The sequence below is a fragment of the Scyliorhinus canicula genome, chromosome 11 (assembly GCF_902713615.1).
Source record: "Scyliorhinus canicula chromosome 11, sScyCan1.1, whole genome shotgun sequence".
NCBI lineage: Eukaryota > Metazoa > Chordata > Chondrichthyes > Carcharhiniformes > Scyliorhinidae > Scyliorhinus > Scyliorhinus canicula.
The window spans coordinates 122,694,443-122,717,352 of NC_052156.1; the positions used below are offsets into that span (position 1 = coordinate 122,694,443).

The 22,910-nt window shown below is 42.9% G+C and overlaps 1 protein-coding gene across 1 annotated transcript in view; it reads left to right on the forward strand.

The window, feature by feature from the left end:
- Positions 1-22,910, forward strand: part of LOC119973789 (mucin-2-like) — a 160,677-nt gene that overhangs the window by 101,303 nt on the left and 36,464 nt on the right. The window contains exons 63-84 of the mRNA XM_038812213.1: positions 2,216-2,275; positions 2,954-3,010; positions 4,265-4,324; positions 4,487-4,546; positions 5,224-5,280; positions 6,472-6,813; positions 7,044-7,097; positions 7,362-7,421; positions 7,584-7,643; positions 8,491-8,547; positions 9,785-9,844; positions 10,007-10,066; positions 10,740-10,796; positions 12,024-12,365; positions 12,596-12,649; positions 12,914-12,973; positions 13,136-13,195; positions 14,044-14,100; positions 17,363-17,704; positions 17,924-17,965; positions 18,641-18,694; positions 22,450-22,497. Of these exons, the coding sequence (XP_038668141.1) occupies positions 2,216-2,275; positions 2,954-3,010; positions 4,265-4,324; positions 4,487-4,546; positions 5,224-5,280; positions 6,472-6,813; positions 7,044-7,097; positions 7,362-7,421; positions 7,584-7,643; positions 8,491-8,547; positions 9,785-9,844; positions 10,007-10,066; positions 10,740-10,796; positions 12,024-12,365; positions 12,596-12,649; positions 12,914-12,973; positions 13,136-13,195; positions 14,044-14,100; positions 17,363-17,704; positions 17,924-17,965; positions 18,641-18,694; positions 22,450-22,497 (2,103 nt within the window). The remainder of the gene's footprint in view (positions 1-2,215; positions 2,276-2,953; positions 3,011-4,264; positions 4,325-4,486; positions 4,547-5,223; positions 5,281-6,471; positions 6,814-7,043; positions 7,098-7,361; positions 7,422-7,583; positions 7,644-8,490; positions 8,548-9,784; positions 9,845-10,006; positions 10,067-10,739; positions 10,797-12,023; positions 12,366-12,595; positions 12,650-12,913; positions 12,974-13,135; positions 13,196-14,043; positions 14,101-17,362; positions 17,705-17,923; positions 17,966-18,640; positions 18,695-22,449; positions 22,498-22,910) is intronic.

Sequence of the window (22,910 nt, forward strand, 5' to 3'; positions counted from 1 at the left end):
GGAAGCAGACCCTAGTGGGGAAGACAGCAGAGCAAAAATGGCAGGAGTTTGTATGCATAATTGAGGATACTGTACAGAGGTTCATCCCCAAGAAAAGAAAGATTATCCGGGGAGGGATTAGACAGCCATGGCTAACAAAGGAGGTCAGGAAATGTATCAAAGAAAAAGAGAGATCCTATAAAGTGGCCAAAAGCACTGGGAAATCAGAAGATTGGGAAGGCTACAAAAACAGAGGTTAACAAAGAGACAAATAAGGAAGGAGAGGATCAAATATGAAGGCAGGCTAGCCAGTAATATAAGAAATGATAGTAAAAGTTTCTTTCAATACATAAGAAACAAACAACAGGCCAAAGTAGACATTGGGCCAATTCAAACTGATTCCGGAAGGCTAGTGATGGGAGACGAGGAAATGGCTGGAGAACTTAATAAGTACTTTGCGTCTGTCTTCACAGTGGAAGACATGAGTAATATCTCAAAAATAATAGAGGGTCAGGGGGCTGAGTTGAGTATGGTTGCCATTACAAAAAAGATGGTGCTAAAAAAGCTAAAAGGTCTTAAAATTGACAAATATCCTGGCCCCGATGGGCTACACCCTAGAGTTCTGAAGGAGGTGGCTGAAGAAATAGCGGAAGCGTTGGTTGAGATCTTTCAAAAATCACTGGAGTCAGGGAAAGTCCCGAACGATTGGAAGATCGCTGTTGTAACCCCCTTGTTCAAGAAAGGATCAAGACAAAAGATGGAAAATTATAGGCCAATGAGCCTAACCTCGGTTGTTGGTAAAATTCTAGAATCGATCGTAAAGGATGGGATTTCGAAATTCTTGGAAGAGCAGGGTCGGATTAGAACAAGGCAACATGGATTTAGTAAGGGGAGGTCGTGCCTGACGAACCTGTTAGAATTCTTTGAGGAGTTGACAAGTAGGTTAGACCAGGGAAACCCAGTGGAAGTGGTCTATCTGGATTTCCAAAAGGCCTTTGATAAGGTGCCACACAGGAGGCTGCTGAGTAAGGTGAGGGCCCATGGTGTTCGAGGTGAGCTACTGGCATGGGTTGAGGATTGGCTGTCTGACAGAAGGCAGAGAGTTGGGATAAAAGGTTCTTTTTCGGAATGGCAGCCGGTGACCAGCGGTGTCCCACAGGGTTCAGTGTTGGGGCCGCAGCTGTTCACCATATATATTAATGATCTGGATGAAGGGACTGGGGGCATTCTAGCGAAGTTTGCCGATGATACAAAGTTAGGTGGTCAGGCAGGTAGTGCTGAGGAAGTGGGGAGGCTGCAGAAGGATCTAGACAGTTTGGGGAGAGTGCTGCAGGAAATGGCTGATGCAATTCAACGTGAGAAAATGTGAGGTCTTGCACTTTGGAAAAAAGAATCCAAGCATAGACTACTTTCTAAACAGTGAGAAAATTCATAATGCCAAAGTACAAAGGGATCTGGGAGTGCTAGTCGAGGATTCCCTAAAGGTAAACATGTAGGTTGAATCTGTGATTAAGAAAGCGAATGCAATGTTGTCATTTATCTCAAGAGGGTTGGAATATAAAAGCAGCGATGTGCTACCGAGCCTTTATAAGGCTCTGGTTAGGTCCCATTTGGAGTACTGTGTCCAGTTTTGGGCCCCACATCTCAGGAAGGACATACTGGCACTGGAGCGTGTCCAGCGGAGATTCACACGGATGATCCCTGGAATGGCGGGTCTAGCATATGATGAACGGCTGAGGATCCTGGGATTGTATTCATTGGAGTTTAGAAGGTTAAGGGGAGATCTAATAGAAACTTACAAGATAATACATGGCTTAGAAAGGGTAGACGCAAAGAAACTGTTTCCGTTAGGCGAGGAGACGAGGACCCATGGGCACAGCCTTAGAATTAGAGGGGGTAAATTCAGAACAGAAATGCGGAGACATTTCTTCAGCCAGAGAGTGGTGGGCCTGTGGAATTCATTGCCGCGGAGTGCAGTGGAGGCCGGGACGCTAAATGGCTTCAAGGCAGAGATAGATAAATTCGTGATGTCGCGAGGAATTAAGGGCTACGGGGAGAATGCTGGTAGGTGGAGTTGAAATGCCCATCAGCCATGATTGAATGGCGGAGTGGACTCGATGGGCTGAATGGCCTTACTTCCACTCCTATGTCTTATGGTCTTATGGTCTTATGGTCTTAACACTATTTGCTTTTATGTTATACTGCATTGGATTTGATTGTGTTTTTTATTCTTCAGAAGTGACCACTACAACAGTGACACCACCAACAACCAGCTCCACTACCGTCTCAACACCGGGTGAGTGATGGCTTCTTTTAATATACAGTAACCGGACCAGTGACACAATCTGTTTTGTTTCAACAACTTTCAGGCAGTGGATGGACACTAACTCATACTTGCTGATATTTTGTCCATAACAATCAGAGTGAGCTGGTTGATCAATGGACCTAATCAAATGAGTACTCAATCAGACACTGCACATGAGTAAAATAATTCCTCTCCATATTTCTGTATGCACCGTTCTCTCCTAGAATTTACTAGCTTACCATTGTTTCCTGAACCTTTTCCAAAACCGAGGCCTGCCATTTGGAAAAATTAGGAATTGTTCATTATCTTTTGATGCTGACCTGCAGCATCTTTTTCTAATTCAGTAGTTTCCAAAACATTCCTTCACAGAAGACGTTCCTCTGAGCATAGTGTGATTGTTAATATTCATTAATTATTTTCTTTCACCCAGTAACTTAAAATTGTCTTTTCGAAGTTAGACAAATGTGCAAAAGTTGATCTGTCTTTCTCCTGTTTAAATTTGATCCATTATATTCCAATATTTTTAACCATGTCAGTAGATCTAGTCAATGCTTTCCTTATTCTTGTTGTCTTATTGTCAAATTAATTGACCTGAAGCTGGAATTCTGTTAAAGAGCTGGATTTCCAGTCAGAGTGCAATGATTTTTTTATATTTTTCTTCTCCTTTAGAAACAACAACTGCAACAAAAATAACAACAACTGTGTCCACGGCCAGTTCTACAACTGGTGAGTGAGGATTTTTTCCAGTATCATTCCCCTCATCTTTTAGACAGTCCCTTGTGTTCAGGGATGACATGCTTCCATTCCAGTTTGAGGAATTCTGGAATGGCAGTAAAGTGGAATGCACGATCTGCACATTCTGTAACATTGAGGTCAGATGTTGATTCGAGAGACACATAGATTATTTGTTTGACGTTTGTGCGCTGCTTCTGATAACCCAAATCTGTCTCTGCGATAATGGTAGTCCATATGTTATCCATTTTTGTCACTCAGCGGCCAAGAAGTCCCAGGAATCAACAGAGATATTTATGGTCACATGGGATAGTCTAAGGAAATCCCTGAAACTTTTCAGCTGTCCTCCTGGAGGTTTCGAGCGACAACTGAGTTCTGGGTTGGGCAGTAGCTTTTCGAACCACCTGTCAGGTCAAGAAATGCCATTAGCGGCTCAGTAGAGCTCGTTACGTCTAATTTCTCCCTCAGAGCTCAACATGTTAGGTTTGGCAGAGGATGCTGCTGTTGGACCACATTTTGTGCCACCAGATTGAGAAGCTTTTGGAAATACAACCCTTGTAACTGTTCTCCAATGCTTTGAGGTGGCCGTTGTAAATTGGCCAAGTTGACGAAGCATAATTGATGTCAGCTACTGCTGTCTTGTACACCATGTCCTTAGCATCAAGTGTCTCATACTGGGCCTAAAATACACTTTTCAAATACTTATACAAGTGTGCCTTGATCTAAATAGTTACAGATAATGCTCATTCTGTCCTGTTGCCATCAGGCCATTATTTTGGGCTGGGATTATTTGACAAATTCAGCATTCTCAATCTGCATCTAATGGCGCTTTCACAATCTCAAAATTAGTGTTGGGAAGAATCCACCCCACGGAGATATTCCTAATCGGAAGAATCAAGTTTTTAATGGTTCAACAGATATAACTTAAAATTTGGTCCCTTCTTCCCATTTCTGTCTTCTTCAGTTGCCATTTATTCTCACACACATTTTTATTGCAATTTACCACGCTGTAAAACAAGGCAATATGTTCTTCATGCTGGTGTCACAGGCTGCAGACTCTTGAATAGCATTAGAATGATTTTGAAATATTGTCAATGTTTTTCCATTGATAGCATACAGATGTTATTCATGTTTTTGTTCTTTATCATCAAAAGTGACAATTGTAACTTTCCAAAAGTTCAAACTCGAGCACTATATAATGGTGCCTACATTGTGGTGGTGTTTTTCATTATTGTTCTTCTTCTTCTGAAGGAGTCACCACATCCGTGAAACCATCTACAACTGGGACCACTCCTGGCACCACACCGGGTGAGTAACAGCTTATTTCGATAAACAGCTAGAGCTAGAACAAGTGGATGTTCTATTTTAACATCATTGTGCAGCAAACCCAATAAAATGAATCGTGCATTGGAACACTATTTGCTTTTATGTTATACTGCATTGGATTTGATTGTGTTTTTCATTCTTCAGAAGTGACCACTACAACAGTGACACCACCAACAACCAGATCCACTACCGTCTCAACACCGGGTGAGTGATGGCTTCTTTTAATATACAGTAACCGGACCAGTGACACAATCTGTTTTATTTCAACAACTTTCAGACAGTGGAAGGACAATAACTCATACTTGCTGATATTTTGTCAATAACAATCAGAGTGAGCTGGTTGATCAATGGACCTAATCAAATGAGAGCTCAATCAGACACTGCACATGAGTAAAATAATTCCTCTCCATATTTCTGTATGCACCGTTCTCTCCTAGAATTTACTAGCTTCCCATTGTTTCCTGAACCTTTTCCAAAACCGAAGCCTGGCATTTGGAAAAATTAGGAATTGTTCATTATCTTTTGATGCTGACCTGCAGCATCTTTTTCTAATTCAGTAGTTTCCAAAACATTCCTTCACAGAAGACGTTCCTCTGAGCATAGTGTGATTGTTAATATTTTTGAATTATTTTCTTTCACCCAGTAACTAAAAATTGTCTTTTCGAAGTTAGACAAATATGCAAAAGTTGATCTGCCTTTCTCCTGTTTAAATTTGATCCATTATATTCCAATATTTCTAACCATGTCAGTAGATCTAGTCAATGCTTTCCTTATTCTTGTTGTCTTATTGTCAAATTAATTGAATTGAAGCTGGAATTCCGTTAAAGAGCTGGATTTCCATTCAGAGTGCAATGATTTTTAATATTTTTCTTCTCCTTTAGAAACAACAACTGCAACAAAAATAACAACAACTGTGTCCACGGCCAGTTCTACAACTGGTGAGTGAGGATTTTTTCCAGTATCATTCCTCTCATCTTTTAGACAGTCCCTTGTATTAAAGGATGACCTGCTTCCATTCCAGTTCTGAAACGGCGGAAATGTGCAATGCACAATCTGCATATTCTGTGACATGGAGGTCAGAAAGTTCTTCGAGAGCCACATAGATGACATGTTTGGATGTTTGTGCGCTGCTTCTGATAACTCGAATCTGTCTCTGCAACAAAGATATTCTATATCTTACCCATTTTGGACAATCACAGGTCACATGGGATAGTCTGAGGAAAACCCTAAAATGTTTCAGCTGTTCTCCAGGGGCTTTCCTGGTACAACCGAGTTCTGGGCCAGCAGTTGCATTGTGAGCCACATGTCAGGTCAAGAAATGCCATTACCGCCCCAGCAGAGGTCATTACGTGTAATTGGTGTCTCAGAGGTGAACATGCTGGCTTGGGAGAGGATGCTGCAGTTGAAGCAACTTTCTTGCCACCATATTGAGAGGCTTTTGCAAATCCATCCCATGTTGTAGATCTCCAGTGCTTTGAGGTGGCTGCTGTAAATTGTCCAAGTTGACGAAGCATAAAAGCGTCAGTCACTACTGCCTGGTACACCATGTCCTTTGCGTCACGATTCTCATACTGGGCCCAAAATATTCTTTTCAAATACAAGTGTGCCTAAATAGGTACAGACAATGTTCATTATGTCATGTTGTCTAAAGGTCATTCCTTTGGGCTGGCATTATTTGAAAAATTCAACATTCTCAATCTGCGCTTTCACAATCTCAAAAACGGTGTTGGGAAAAATGCACCCCTCAGAGATTTTCCAAATCATATGTATTGTTAATGTTTCAACAGCTTGAACTGTAAATTTGGTCCCTTCTTCCCAATTCTTTGTTGCTATTTATTCTCACCCATGTTTTCCTTACAATTTACCAACCTGTAAAAAGCACAATATGTTCTTCATGCTGATGTCACAGGCTGCTGACTTTTGAATGGCATTAGAAAGATTTCCAAATATTGCCAAAGTTTTTCCCTTGATATTGTGTTGATGTTATTCATGTTTTAGTTCTTTATCAGGAAAATTATAATTGTAGCCTTTCAAATATTGTCTTGTTCTTTTCACATGTAAAATTTCCATTTGTGGCTTGTCCATGAGTGTCTCATATGTTTTCCTACATTTCTCCCTTTCCCTGACAGAGGTTGTATGCCTTGGCTACTGGTCACCCTGGCTCAATGAAAATACGCCTTCTGAGGTCAACCCAGGCGATTCTGAATTGTTGGATTCCAAAGATACTAAATACTGTAACTACCCTTCTGAAGTAATCACCAACATTCAGTGTCAATTTGTTGATCAACCTGAGAGACCATTTAGTGATTCACAGGACAATGTGACTTGCGACAAGGACAAAGGCCTCACCTGCGTCGTCACCGGAACTGCATTGGAGCAGGAATGGATTTGTTCTGATTACCAAGTTCGTGTTTGCTGTGAGCCAGTAACACCAGTGACCACGACAACCACCAAAACAACGTCTACTTCTGGTAAGTGATAAATGTACCAATGAGGTAATTATATCTTCTGTTTAAACCAAACCCGATGAACAAAATTAAGCAAATGAATAAATCATAAAAGCTGCAGTGTAGCTGACGTCACCAATTTCTCAGAGATTTCTTCCTTCATATCAATAATGTATCCCAGTTGTAAAATTCTCAATACTTTAGGATGTGGAATTAGAATTTTCTGGTTTTGAATGTTATTTCTTTGTCAACAATGCCACCAACAACACAGGAAATAACTACTACAACTGGTAAAAGTACTACAACAGGTAAATAGTGTATCCTTTCAATATTCACCAAGTCTGTTAACACTGGCATGCTATTCTCATTTGCAGTTTACAATAAATATTGGCCCATTCGTTCAGTCTTGGCTACACTTACTTTTCAATGGAATTGGGCGAAAATTTTCCAAAATGTTTTGTAAACATCACTTTTACCCCAAGATCAATGTGATTTTTTATGGTCATATTCTAGCACAGTATAATGGTGCCTACATTGCGATGGTGATTTTCATTATTCTTCTTCATCTTCAGAAGGAGTCACCACATCCGTGAAACCATCTACAACTGGGACCACTCCTGGCACCACACCGGGTGAGTAACAGCTTATTTTGATAAACAGCTAGAGCTAGAACAAGTGGATGTTCTATTTTAACATCATTGTGCAGCAAACCCAATAAAATGAATCGTGCAGTGGAACACTATTTGCTTTTATGTTGTACTGCATTGAATTTGATTGTGTTTTTTATTCTTCAGAAGTGACCACTACAACAGTGACACCAACAACAACCAGATCCACTACCATCTCGACACCGGGTGAGTGATGGCTTCTTTTAATATACAGTAACCGGACCAGTGACACAATCTGTTTTGATTCAACAACTTTCAGACAATGGAAGGACACTTGGAAGGCCACCCGAGAAGTGGCGGTGGCGGGAATCTCACCACCCCGATCAGTGAGACCCCTACGGTGATTCTCCAGCCCGGATGGGCCGAAGTCCCGCTGCTGGGAGGCCTCTCCCGCCGCCGAGGTTTGAACCACCTCTGTAATGGCAGGATCAGCGGAGCGAGCGGGCCCCGGGGTCCTGGGGGGGGGGGCCGGGGGGCGATCGAACCACGGGGGGTGCCCCCACGGTGGCCTGGCCCGCGATCGGGCCCCCCCGCTCAGACTCCGGGCCAGTGCCCTGGGTGCACTCTTTTCCTTCCGCGTTCGCCAGGGCCTCTGCCATGGCGGAAGCGGAAGAGAAACCCACATCGCGCATGCTCCGGTGGTGCCGTCAGCGACAGCTGGCCGCTGACGTCACTGCCGACACTTGCGCCGACCGGCGAAAGCCATTTGGCCAGCCCCGCTGCCGAAGCGCCGGTTTTTTGCGCCAGTCTTCTGGTGCCAACCACTCCGGCGCGGGGCTGGCCACCAAAGGTGGGGAGAATTCCCCACCTTTGGGGAGGCCCGACCCCTGAGTGGTTGGCGCCACTCCTCTACGCCGGGACCCTCGTCAGCCGGGTAGGGGAGAATCCAGCCCCATGTCAGTAGATCTAGCCAATGCTTTCCTTATTCTTGTAGTCTTATTGTCAAATTAATTGACCTGAAGCTGGAATTCTGTTAAAGAGCTGGATTTCCATTCAGAGTGCAATGATTTTTAATATTTTTCTTCTCCTTTAGAAACAACAACTCCAACAAAAATAACAACAACTGTGTCCACGGCCAGTTCTACAACTGGTGAGTGAGGATTTTTTCCAGTATCATTCCTCTCATCTTTTAGACAGTCCCTTGTGTTCAAGGATGACTTGCTTCCATTCCAGTTCTGAAACGGCGGAAATGTGCAATGCACAATCTGCATATTCTGTGACATGGAGGTCAGAAAGTTCTTCGAGAGCCACATAGATGACATGTTTGGATGTTTGTGCGCTGCTTCTGATAACTCGAATCTGTCTCTACGACAATGATACTCTATATCTTACCCATTTTGGACAATCAGTGTCCAAGACGTCACATGAATCAACAGGGATATTTAAGGTCACATGGGATAGTCTGAGGAAAACCCTGAAATGTTTCAGCTGTTCTCCTGGGGCTTTCCTGCTACAACCGAGTTCTGGGCCAGCAGTTGCATTGTGAGCCACATGTCAGGTCAAGAAATGCCATTACCGCCCCAGCAGAGGTCATTACGTGTAATTGGTGTCTCAGAGGTGAACATGATGGCTTGGGAGAGGAAGCTGCTGTTGAAGCAACTTTCTTGCCACCATATTGAGAGGCTTTTCCAAATCCATCCCATGTTGTAGATCTCCAGTGCTTTGAGGTGGCTGCTTTAAATTGTCCAAGTTGACGAAGCATAAAAGCGTCAGTCACTACTGCCTGGTACACCATGTCCTTTGCATCACGATTCTCATACTGGGCCCAAAATATTATTTTCAAATACAAGTGTGCCTAAATAGTTACATACAATGCTCATTATGTCCTGTTGTCTACAGGTCATTCCTTTGGGCTGGGATTATTTGCAAAATTCAATGTTCTCAATCTGCATCTAATGGCGCTTTCACAATCTCAAAATTGGTGTTGGGAAGAATCCACCCCTCGGAGATATTCCTAATCGGAAGAATCAAATTTTTAATGGTTCAACAGATATAACTTTAAATTTGGTCCCTTCTTCCCATTTCTGTCTTCTTTAGTTGCTATTTATTCTCACACACATTTTTATTGCAATTTACCACGCTGTAAAACAAGGCAATATGTTCTTCATGCTGATGTCACAGGCTGAATACTCTTGAATGGCATTAGAATGATTTTGAAATACTGTCAATGTTTTTCCATTGATAGCATACTGTTATTGATGTTATTCATGTTTTTGTTCTTTATCATCAAAAGTGACAATTGTAACTTTTCAAAAGTTCAAACTCGAGCACTATATAATGGTGCCTACACTGTGGTGGTGTTTTTCATTATTGCTCTTCTTCTTCAGAAGGAGTCACCACATCATTGAAACCACCTACAACTGGGACCACTCCTGGCACCACACCAGGTGAGTAACAGCTTATTTCGATAAACAGCTGGAGCTGGAACAAGTGGATGTTCTATTTTAACATCATTGTGCAACAAACCTAATAAAATGAATCGTGCATTGGAACACTATTTGCTTTTATGTTATATTGCATTAGATTTGATTGTGTTTTTTATTCTTCAGAAGTGACCACTACAACAGTGACACCAACAACAACCAGCTCTACTACCATCTCCACACCGGGTGAGTGATGGCTTCTTTTAATATACAGTAACCAAACCAGTGACACAATCTGTTTTATTTCAACAACTCTCAGACAGTGGAAGGACAATAACTCATACTTGCTGATATTTTGTCCATAACAATCAGAGTGAGCTGGTTGATCAATGGACCTTATCAAATGAAGCTCAATCAGACACTGCACATGAGTAAAATAATTCCTCTCCATATTTCTGTATGCACCGTTCTCTCATAGAATTTACTAGCTTACCATTGTTTCCTGAACCTTTTCCAAACCGAGGCCTGGCATTTGGAAAAATTAGGAATTGTTCATTATCTTTTGATGCTGACCTGCAGCATCTTTTTCTAATTCAGTAGTTTCCAAAACATTCCTTCACAGAAGACGTTCCTGAGCATAGTGTGATTGTTAATATTCTTGAATTATTTTCTTGCACACAGTAACTTAAAATTGTCTTTTCGATGTTAGACAAATATGCAAAAGTTGATTTGTCTTTCTCCTCTTTAAATTTGATCCATTATATTCCAATATTTCTAACCATGTCAGTAGATCTAGTCAATGCTTTCCTTATTCTTGTTGTCTTATTGTCAAATTAATTGAATTGAAGCTGGAATTCCGTTAAAGAGCTGGATTTCCATTCAGAGTGCAATGATTTTTAATATTTTTCTTCTCCTTTAGAAACAACAACTCCAACAAAAATAACAACAACTGTGTCCACGGCCAGTTCTACAACTGGTGAGTGAGGATTTTTTCCAGTATCATTCCTCTCATCTTTTAGACAGTCCCTTGTATTCAAGGATGACTTGCTTCCATTCCAGTTCTGAAACGGCGGAAATGTGCAATGCACAATCTGCATATTCTGTGACATGGAGGTCAGAAAGTTCTTCGAGAGCCACATAGATGACATGTTTGGATGTTTGTGCGCTGCTTCTGATAACTCGAATCTGTCTCTACGACAATGATACTCTATATCTTACCCATTTTGGACAATCAGTGTCCAAGACGTCACATGAATCAACAGGGATATTTAAGGTCACATGGGATAGTCTGAGGAAAACCCTGAAATGTTTCAGCTGTTCACCTGGGGCTTTCCTGCTACAACCGAGTTCTGGGCCAGCAGTTGCATTGTGAGCCACGTGTCAGGTCAAGAAATGCCATTACCGCCCCAGCAGAGGTCATTACGTGTAATTGGTGTCTCAGAGGTGAACATGCTGGCTTGGGAGAGGATGCTGCTGTTGAAGCAACTTTCTTGCCACCATATTGAGAGGCTTTTGCAAATCCATCCCATGTTGTAGATCTCCAGTACTTTGAGGTGGCTGCTTTAAATTGTCCAAGTTGACGAAGCATAAAAGCGCCAGTCACTACTGCCTGGTACACCATGTCCTTAGCGTCACGATTCTCATACTGGGCCCAAAATATTCTTTTCAAATACAAGTGTGCCTAAATAGGTACAGACAATGTTCATTATGTCATGTTGTCTAAAGGTCATTCCTTTGGGCTGGCATTATTTGAAAAATTCAACATTCTCAATCTGCGCTTTCACAATCTCAAAAACGGTGTTGGGAAAAATGCACCCCTGAGAGATTTTCCAAATCAGATGAATTGTTAATGTTTCAACAGCTTGAACTGTAAATTTGGTCCCTTCTTCCCAATTCTTTGTTGCTATTTATTCTCACCCATGTTTTCCTTACAATTTACCAACCTGTAAAAAGCACAATATGTTCTTCATGCTGATGTCACAGGCTGCTGACTTTTGAATGGCATTAGAAAGATTTCCAAATATTGTCAAAGTTTTTTCCTTGATATCGTGCTGATATTATTCATGTTTTAGTTCTTTATCAGTAAAATTATAATTGTAGCTTTTCAAATATCGTCTTGTTCTTTTCACATGTAAAGTTTCCATTTGTGGCTTGTCCATGAGTGTCTGATATGTTCTCCTACATTTCTCCTTTTCCCTGACAGAGGTTGTATGCCTTGGCTACTGGTCACACTGGCTCAATGAAAATACGCCTTCTGAGGTCAACCCAGGCGATTCTGAATTGTTGGATTCCAAAGATACTAAATACTGTAACTACCCTTCTGAAGTAATCACCAACATTCAGTGTCAATTTGTTGATCAACCTGAGAGACCATTTAGTGATTCACAGGACAATGTGACTTGCGACAAGGACAAAGGTCTCACCTGTGTCGTCTCCAGAACTGCATTGGAGCAGGAATGGATTTGTTCTGATTACCAAGTTCGTGTTTGCTGTGAGTCAGTAACACCAGTGACCACGACAACCACCAAAACAACGTCTACTTCTGGTAAGTGATAAATGTACCAACGAGGTAATTATATCTTCTGTTTAAACCAAACCCGATGAACAAAATTAAGCAAATGAATAAATCATAAAAGCTGCAGTGTAGCTGAGGTCACCAATTTCTCAGAGATTTCTTCCTTCATATCAATAATGTATCCCAGTTGTAAAATTCTCAATACTTTAGGATGTGGAATTAGAATTTTCTGGTTTTGAATGTTATTTCTTTGTCAACAATGCCACCAACAACACAGGAAATAACTACTACAACTGGTAAAAGTACTACAACAGGTAAATAGTGTCTCCTTTCAATATTCACCAAGTCTGTTAACACTGGCATGCTATTCTCATTTGCAGTTTACAAGAAATGTTGGTCCATTCGTTCAGTCTTGGCAACACTTACTTTTCAATGGAATTGGGCGAAAATTTTCCAAAATGTTTTGTAAACATCACTTTTACCCCAAGATCAATGTGATTGTTTATGGTCAAATTCTAGCACAGTATAATGGTGCCTACATTGTGAAGGTGATTTTCATTATTCTTCTTCATCTTCAGAAGGAGTCACCACATCCGTGAAACCATCTACAACTGGGACCACTCCTGGCACCACACCGGGTGAGTAACAGTTTATTTTGATAAACAGCTAGAGCTAGAACAAGTGGATGTTCTATTTTAACATCATTGTGCAGCAAACCCAATAAAATGAATCGTGCAGTGGAACACTATTTGCTTTTATGTTGTACTGCATTGAATTTGATTGTGTTTTTTATTCTTCAGAAGTGACCACTACAACAGTGACACCAACAACAACCAGATCCACTACCATCTCGACACCGGGTGAGTGATGGCTTCTTTTAATATACAGTAACCGGACCAGTGACACAATCTGTTTTGATTCAACAACTTTCAGACAATGGAAGGACACTTGGAAGGCCACCCGAGAAGTGGCGGTAGCGGGAATCTCGCCACCTCGATCAGTGAGACCCCTGCGGTGATTCTCCAGCCCGGATGGGCCGAAGTCCCGCTGCTGGGAGGCCTCTCCCGCCGCCGAGGTTTGAACCACCTCTGTAACGGCAGGATCAGCGGAGCGAGCGGGCCCTGGGGTCCTGGGGGGGGGCCGGGGGGCGATTGAACCACGGGTGGTGCCCCCCACTGTGGCCTGGCCCGCGATCGGGGCCCCCCCGCTCAGACTCCGGGCCAGTGCCCTGGGTGCACTCTTTCTCCTTCCGCGTTCGCCAGGGCCTCTGCCATGGCGGAAGCGGAAGAGAAATCCACATCGCGCATGCTCCGGGGGTGACGTCAGCGACAGCTGGCCGCTGACGTCACTGCCGACACTTGCGCCGACCGGCGAAAGCCATTCGGCCAGCCCCGCTGCCGAAGCGCCGGTTTTTTGCGCCAGTCTTCTGGTGCCAACCACTCCGGCGCGGGGCTGGCCACCAAAGGTGGGGAGAATTCCCCACCTTTGGGGAGGCCCGACCCCTGAGTGGTTGGCACCACTCCTCTACGCCGGGACCCTCGTCACGCCGGGTAGGGGAGAATCCAGCCCCATGTCAGTAGATCTAGTCAATGCTTTCCTTATTCTTGTAGTCTTATGTCAAATTAATTGACCTGAAGCTGGAATTCTGTTAAAGAGCTGGATTTCCATTCAGAGTGCAATGATTTTTAATATTTTTCTTCTCCTTTAGAAACAACAACTGCAACAAAAATAACAACAACTGTGTCCACGGCCAGTTCTACAACTGGTGAGTGAGGATTTTTTCCAGTATCATTCCTCTCATCTTTTAGACAGTCCCTTGTGTTCAAGGATGACTTGCTTCCATTCCAGTTCTGAAACGGCGGAAATGTGCAATGCACAATCTGCATATTCTGTGACATGGAGGTCAGATATTTCTTCGAGAGCCACATAGATGACATGTTTGGATGTTTGTGCGCTGCTTCTGATAACTCGAATCTGTCTCTGCGACAATGATACTCTATATGTTACCCATTTTGGACAATCAGAGTCCAAGACATAAGACCATAAGACCATAAGACATAGGAGTGGAAGTAAGGCCATTCGGCCCATCGAGTCCACTCCACCATTCAATCATGGTTGATTTCAACTCCATTTACCCGCTCTCTCCCCATAGCCCTTAATTCCTCGAGAAATCAAGAATTTATCAATTTCTGTCTTAAATACACTCAATGTCCCGGTCTCCACCGCCCTCTGTGGCAATGAATTCCACAGACCTACCACTCTCTGGCTGAAGAAATTTCTCCTCATCTCTGTTCTAAAGTGACTCCCTTTTATTCTAAGGCTGTGCCCCCGTGTCCTAGTCTCCCCTGCTAATGGAAACAACTTCCCTACGTCCATCCTATCCAAGCCATTCATTATCTTGTACGTTTCTATTAGATCTCCCCTCAACCTCCTAAACTCCAATGAATATAATCCCACGATCCTCAGACGTTCATCGTATGTTAGGCCTACCATTCCTGGGATCATCCGTGTGAATCTCCGCTGGACCCGCTCCACTGCCAGTATGTCCTTCCTGAGGTGTGGGGCCCAAAATTGCTCACAGTATTCTAAATGGGGCCTAACTAGTGCTTTATAAAGCCTCAGAAGTACATCCCCGCTTTTATATTCCAAGCCTCTTGAGATAAATGACAACATTACATTTGCTTTCTTAATTACGGACTCAACCTGCAAGTTTACCTTTAGAGAATCCTGGACTAGGACTCCCAAGTCCCTTTGCACTTTAGCATTATGAATTTTGTCACCATTTAGAAAATAGTCCATGCCTCTATTCTTTTTTCCAAAGTGCAAGACCTCGCACTTGCCCACGTTGAATTTCATCAGCCACTTCTTGGACCATTCTCCTAAACTGTCTAAATCTTTCTGCAGCCTCCCCACCTCCTCAATACTACCTGCCCCTCCACCTATCTTTGTATCATCGGCAAATTTGGCCAGAATGCCCCCAGTCCCGTCATCTAGATCGTTAGTATATAAAGAGAACAGCTGTGGCCCCAACACTGAACCCTGCGGGACACCACTTGTCACCGGTTGCCATTCCGATAAAGAACCTTTTATCCCAACTCTCTGCCTTCTGTCTGATAGCCAATCGTCAATCCATGTTAGTACCTTGCCTCGAATACCATGGGCCCTTATTTTACTCAGCAGTCTCCCGTGAGGCACCTTGTCAAAGGCCTTTTGGAAGTCAAGATAGATAACATCCATTGGCTCTCCTTGGTCTAACCTATTTGTTATCTCTTCAAAGAACTCTAAAAGGTTTGTCAGGCACGACCTCCCCTTACTAAATCCATGCTGACTTGTCCTAATCCGACCCTGCACTTCCAAGAATTTAGAAATCTCATCCTTAACGATGGATTCTAGAATTTTGCCAACAACCGAGGTTAGGCTAATTGGCCTATAATTTTCCATCTTTTTTTCTTGTTCCCTTCTTGAACAGGGGGGTTACAACAGCGATTTTCCAATCCTCTGGGACTTTCCCTGATTCCAGTGACTTTTGAAAGATCATAACTAACGCTTCCACTATTTCTTCAGCTATCTCCTTTAGAACTCTAGGATGTAGCCCATCTGGGCCCGGAGATTTATCAATTTTCAGACCTTTTAGTTTCTCTAGCACCTTCTCCTTTGTGATGGCAACCATATTCAACTCTGCCCCCTGACTTTCCTGAATTGTTGGGATATTACTCATGTCTTCTACTGTGAAGACTGACGCAAAGTACTTATTAAGTTCCTCAGCTATTTCCTTGTCTCCCATCACTAGATTACCAGCGTCATTTTGGAGCGGCCCAATGTCTACTTTTGCCTCCCGTTTGTTTTTAATGTATTTAAAGAAACTTTTACTATCATTCCTAATGTTACTGGCTAGCCTACCTTCATATTTGATCCTCTCCTTCCTTATTTCTCTCTTTGTTATCCTCTGTTTGTTTTTGTAGCCTTCCCAATCTTCTGACTTCCCACTACTCTTTGCCACATTATAGGCTCTCTCTTTTGCCTTGATGCATTCCCTGACTTCCTTTGTCAGCCATGGCTGCCTAATCCTCCCTCTGATAACCTTTCTTTTCTTTGGGATGAACCTCTGCACTGTGTCCTCAATTACTCCCAGAAACTCCTGCCATTGCTGTTCTACTGTCTTTCCCACTAGGCTCTGCTTCCAGTCGATTTTCGTCAGTTCCTCCCTCATGCGCCTGTAATTACCTTTATTTAACTGTAAAATCTTTACATCTGATTCTACCTTCCTTCTTTCAAATTGCAGACTGAATTTTACCATATTATAATCACTGCTGGATTATATTGAGAGGCTTTTGCAAATCCATCCCATGTTGTAGATCTCCAGTGCTTTGAGGTGGCTGCTGTAAATTGTACAAGTTGACGAAGCATAAAAGCGTCAGTCACTACTGCCTGGTACACCATGTCCTTAGCATCACGATTCTCATACTGGGCCCAAAATATTATTTTCAAATACAAGTGTGCCTAAATAGGTACATACAATGCTCATTATGTCCTGTTATCTACAGGTCATTCCTTTGGGCTGGGATTATTTGAAAAATTCAATGTTCTCAATCTGCGCTTTCACAATCTCAAAAACGGTGTTGGGAAAAATGCTCCCCTCAGAGATTTTCCAAATCAGATGAATTAAATTGTTAATTTTTCAACAGCTTAAACTGTAAATTTGGTCCCTTCTTCCCAATTCTTTGTTGCTATTTATTCTCACCCATGTTTTCATTACAATTTACCAATCTGTAAAAAGCACAATATGTTCTTCAGGCGGATGTCACAGGCTGCTGACTTTTGAATGGCATTAGAAAGATTTCCAAATATTGTCAAAGTTTTTCCCTTGATATCGTGCTGATGTTATTCATGTTTTAGTTCTTTATCAGGAAAATTATAATTGTAGCTTTTCAAATATTGTCTTGTTCTTTTCACATGTAAAGTTTCCATTTGTGGCTTGTCCATGAGTGTCTCATATGTTTTCCTACATTTCTCCTTTTCCCTGACAGAGGTTGTATGCCTTGGCTACTGGTCACCCTGGCTCAATGAAAATACGCCTTCTGAGGTCAACCCAGGCGATTCTGAATTGTTGGATTCCAAAGATACTAAATACTGTAACTACCCTTCTGAAGTAATCACCAACATTCAGTGTCAATTTGTTGATCAACCTGAGAGACCATTTAGTGATTCACAGGACAATGTGACTTGCGACAAGGACAAAGGTCTCACCTGTGTCGTCTCCGGAACTGCATTGGAGCAGGAATGGATTTGTTCTGATTACCAAGTTCGTGTTTGCTGTGAGCCAGTAACACCAGTGACCACGACAACCACCAAAACAACGTCTACTTCTGGTAAGTGATAAATGTACCAACGAGGTAATTATATCTTCTGTTTAAACCAAACCCGATGAACAAAATTAAGCAAATGAAGAAATCAGTGTAGTTGAGGTCACCAATTTCTCAGAGATTTCTTCCTTCATGTTAATAATGTATCCCAGTTGTAAAATTCTCAATACATTAGGATGTGGAATTAGAATTTGCTGGTTTTGAATGTTATTTCTTTGTCAACAGTGACACCAACAACAACCAGATCCACTGCCATCTCCACACCGGGTGAGTGATGGCTTCTTTTAATATACAGTAACCGGACCAGTGACACTATCTGTTTTGATTCAACAACTTTCAGACAGTGGAAGGACACTAACTCATACTTGTTGATATTTAGTCCATAACAATTAGAGTGAAATGGTTGATAAACGGACCGAATCAAATGAAGCTCAATCAGACACTGCACATGAGTTAAAATATTTCTCTCCATATTTTTGTATGTACCATTCTGTCCTCGGATTTACTTCCTTACCATTGTTTTCTGAACCTTTTCTGAAACCGAGGCCTTCCATTTGAATAAATTAGGAATTGTTCATTGCCTTTTGATGATGATCTCCAGCATCTTTTTCTAATTCAGAAGTTTCCAAAACATCCCTTCGCAAAAGACGTTCCTCTGAGCAGAGTGTCATTGTTAATATTCCAGCATTATTTTCTTTCACCCATTAACTTAAAATTGTTTTTTGGAACCGAAACAAATATACAAAATTTAATTTGTCTTTCTCCAGTTTACATTTGAACCATTATACTCCAATATATTTAAGCTTGTCAGTAGATCTAGTCAATACTTTCCTTAGTCTTGTTGTCTTATTGTCAATTAATTGACCTGAAGCTGGAATTCTGTTAAATAGCTGGATTTCCAGTCAGAATGGAATGATTTTTAATATTTTTTTTCTCCTTTAGAAACACCAACTGTAACAAAAATAACAACTGTGCCCACGGTCAGTTCTACAACTGGTGAGTGAGGATTTTTTCCGGTATCATTCCTCTCATCTTTTAGACAGTCCCTTGTGTTCAGGGATGACATGCTTCCATTCCAGTTTGAGGAATTCTGGAATGGCAATGCACAATCTGCACATTCTGTAACATTGAGGTCAGATGTTGATTTGAGAGACACGTAGATTACTTGTTTGAAGTTTTGTGCACTGCTTCTGGTAACTCAAATATGTCTCTGTGTCAAAGGTCCATTTGTTCAATCTTGTCCACATTACCTTTCAATAGAAATGAGGGAATGTTTACCAGAATCTTAACTTTACATAGTGCTGTGCTGTGTGAGACCTTGTCAAAAAGATGGAGGACAGAAGAAGTCTGTGGCAAGAGTCCCGCATGCTAGGAAGGCCCTCATCCTCACCTGCCACCTGCTTCTTATAGGATGAGGCTTCATCTGTCTCCTCATCCCATTACCTATTCCCACCCATCCCCCATTCCACCATCCTTCCTCGCGACATGTCTCACACCTCCCCCCCCCCCCCCCCCAACCATTCCCCAACCCATCTGCCCATTCCGCAACACCCCTCCCCCCACCTGCAACCCTGTTCCACCTCTCTGTAACATCACTCCAGGGTGATGGGCCTGTGTTGGCATTGTCAGCAGATCAGTATACAATTCAGGTGGATAACCTGCTGCGAGGTCAGCTCTGGTGCCCCTCAATCTATGGTATTGTTTGAGTCCTGTTTTTCTGCTGACACCATGCTCACACCCATCACGTACACGTTGTATTCCTTGAGCGGCCCCAGATCACGGAACACTGTGCCCGGGGGCTGGGGGGAGAGCGGAGGGCACCAGGGTGTGCAGGCCAGCCCATGGTGCAGAATAACATGACAGAGGCTTCATATGTCTCGGATGTAACAAGTGCCGGGCATAGGTATGGTATTGCGCTTTTTTGAAGGGGGGGGGTAAACGTCTGGTGGTGGCAGGTGGGACCAGTGCCAGGGGTCCGATGCCAACTCACCCATGCAGCCCAATGGAAGTTGTTGAGCTTCTTCCGACACTGGACCGAGGTCAGTAGGCGAGGCAGCCACCTCCGCCATGAAGCCTACTTGACATTAGATATTGGTTGCAGTCTCGCCGGGTTGGCCATCGGGAAGCACCCGGCAAATCTCACCCACTACTGCACTGCGTGCTTCTCGTTTTAGATCACGCCCGAGGTTATCAAAGTATCTATTCATATCTCCATAGGATGTCTTGAAAAACACGGTTTTCAATTTTAATAGATTCCAGACAAGGAATGTCTTCAAGGGACTTCCATTCACATGTAGCAGTATTTTAATTGGGGCTGTTTTATTTACTTTGACTGTACATTTGTGCTCCTCCTCAGAGCTCTTCTCCAGTTGGTTCAGTGGTGTCGGGCATTGGTGCTACTTTTTTTTTTCATTGACGTGCTCTGCCTTGCATGACATTGTGCCTGGATATGGCCTCCTCGATCGCAATGGAAGCAGACAACCTCACAACAATGGCAAACATCCTGGGGGTGATATTCCCCCAAGTCAATAGCAATCCATCTCTATCTTGGGCTGATGATCAATCTTCTCCCAGTTCTCTGACTTTGATCCGATTCTGAAGGCTGCGTCTGGTTATCTATTGTGTCTGTTGCCCTCACCAAGCGCCCTATTGCCATATTGCCCTACTAATGATTCAGTTCCCCTTTTGGCACGGTTTAATGTTCAACTACGTGTTTTCCAGCACACTCTGTAACCTGAGCTCGCTCGGTTGCTTTGCTCAATGTAATTTTAGTTTCAGCCTTTTCAGTTCATTTCACACACTAAACGATCATGCAGCACATCGCTGAGTGCTGTTCCAAACAGTGCTTAGCCATTTGACAGAGCCTGGCTATGGAGGCGGAGTTGGACCCTTCAAGGTCCCAAAGAGCAGAGTGGAATTTGTACGGCTGCAGGATAATCAGGGGCCTGAGGTCAAAATGTCCCTTGACCAACGTGACTAACTGGTTGAAGGTCTTTGAGTTGGGAGCCTCGGGGGATGTAAGATTTCTTATCAGATTGTAGGTTTGAGGCCCACAAACCTTAAGGTGTATCACTATCTGCTTGTCTTTTCCTGCTATCTTGTTCACTGCGAAGAAATAGCGGAGCCATCTGATGCACTGGCTCCAGTGTTCAGCCCCCTGGTCGAACGTATCTAGCTTTCTGATCATTGGCATTTTCACTAAACTTATTTTTCCCCCAGGCACCCCTCACTCCCCTGAACCAGCAGGGAACCCCCAGCCTGATCGCTGGCGCACGGAAAATGCTAGCTTGCCATCCTGGCAGTGCCACCACAGCACCCTGGCAGTGCCCCAGCCAGCTGGCAGTGCCACCTGGGCACCTCAGCAGTGCCAGGCTGCCACCAAGGTGGTACCACCAGAATACCAGGCCAGCAGTCCCAGGATGCTAGGCCAGCAGTGCCAAAGAGACCGGGTGGTAGGAGCAGTGTTAGGGTACCATGCTGTTGAAATGACATGAAACTGGGAGCCTCTGATCCCCTTGGAGACCCCCACAAGTGCCGCGCCATCAGGTTCCCGTTTGTGGAAGCCAGTATTGAACACTGCTTGCCCAAGGTCTCTGAGACGTTCACTCACTTTTTGAGTGCTGCTGTCAATGGTTCCCGATTCTCGCCTTTCTTTGAGGATTTCTTCCTTCCCCCCCTCGAATCCCAAATTTCTGAAGACTAATATCAAATTGTTTACCTCGTTGCTAATGTGGGGGCTGGAGACAATACACTGGAGAGTTCCAGTAACAACAAAGGGGATTTATTAACAGTTGGCAGAGGCAATTATCTGCAGGCACGGAGCAATGATGATTAGGTCTTGACTCTCCAGCTCTGGGTCCACACTGCCCGAGCCCCTGCTCCCAGAGAACAACACAAATCATATTATCTTTATTATCTTATGTTGAAAGTCGATGAAGGTTCTTCAATAAAGGTTCTTCAGGAATTGAGTCAAAATATGGCAACTTTGAATGTCTTTCAGAAGGAACAACCATAACAATGTCTCGAACATAGCCTCAGATACAAGTGGTTTAATTACAGCTTCAGCTCCTTGTCAGAAAAAAACCTGCTCCCTTGGTCTTTATCTATTCTATCCCAGCAGGAGAATAGTGTTTATTGGCATACATGTTCAATAACGTTGTTTTACCTATTTCAATTGCCACCTTGCATAAATCTTCTTCAAATCAACCTGTGCAATAAAATTGAATAGAGCATATCTCAAATGGGTAATTAGCTCATGCAAATAGATTGCACCACTTGGTGCAAATGTGGTCAGTTAAGGTGATACCTTTCATTGAATTCTGTATCAATCATCCAAACACGTCAGATTTCTGCAGATTGTAGGGCAGGTAAACAGGTATTGAATAACTGACAGGGCTATCCATTTCATAAATCCAAGTATGGTGTTCTGGACTGAATACCTTTTATGCTTTCAATATACCAATTGTATTCTAAGTATCAACACAGTGTGAGAGCATGAAGGGTCACCGGAATCAGTGCCTGAAATTCAATCTTTCACAATGGTGAAGAGCTTGTCAGTGATATAGATGGAATGCAGAATGTATAAAATATCAGGAAGATGTCCAATTGGGCAACTGCAGGAATAGGTATAAAAGTATTTGCACAGTCCCTAATTTGTTTATATCCTGCTGATTGATATTTCAACCCTTGCAAAACTGTCTTGTTTCAAGTTGGGTGAATTGATTGTGAACGTGTTTGTTTTCCTTCATAAGAAACAACTACAACAACAGAGACAACCACCACTGCCAGTTCCACACCTGGTGAGTGATGTCTTCTTTCATTCCTGGAAATAATTTAAAATTGCCATACTAAAATGTCCTGTAGTGCCCAAAGGTTCGATGGGGTTACAGGAATAGGGCGGGGGAGTAGCCTGGGTGGGGTGCACTTTCGGAGGGTCGGTGCTGACCCGATGGGCTGAATGGCCTCCTTCTGCACTGGAGGGATTCTCTGGAAGAAGGAGATAGGAACAAAAAGTGATTGGCAACCAGGAGTAACCTAAAACAAAAATAGAAAACAAAGATATGGATATTAATTCACTTGAATATCTGAATCTAGTTCAAGTAGAGGGGGCGTTGACGTTGCAGTTAAGGTTCAGGCAGATTCAGCGAGTTGAAAGTGGAATTGCAGAATTACTTTAAAGTTGGTGATGGTGCAGCAAGCTGAGGTGGGTATA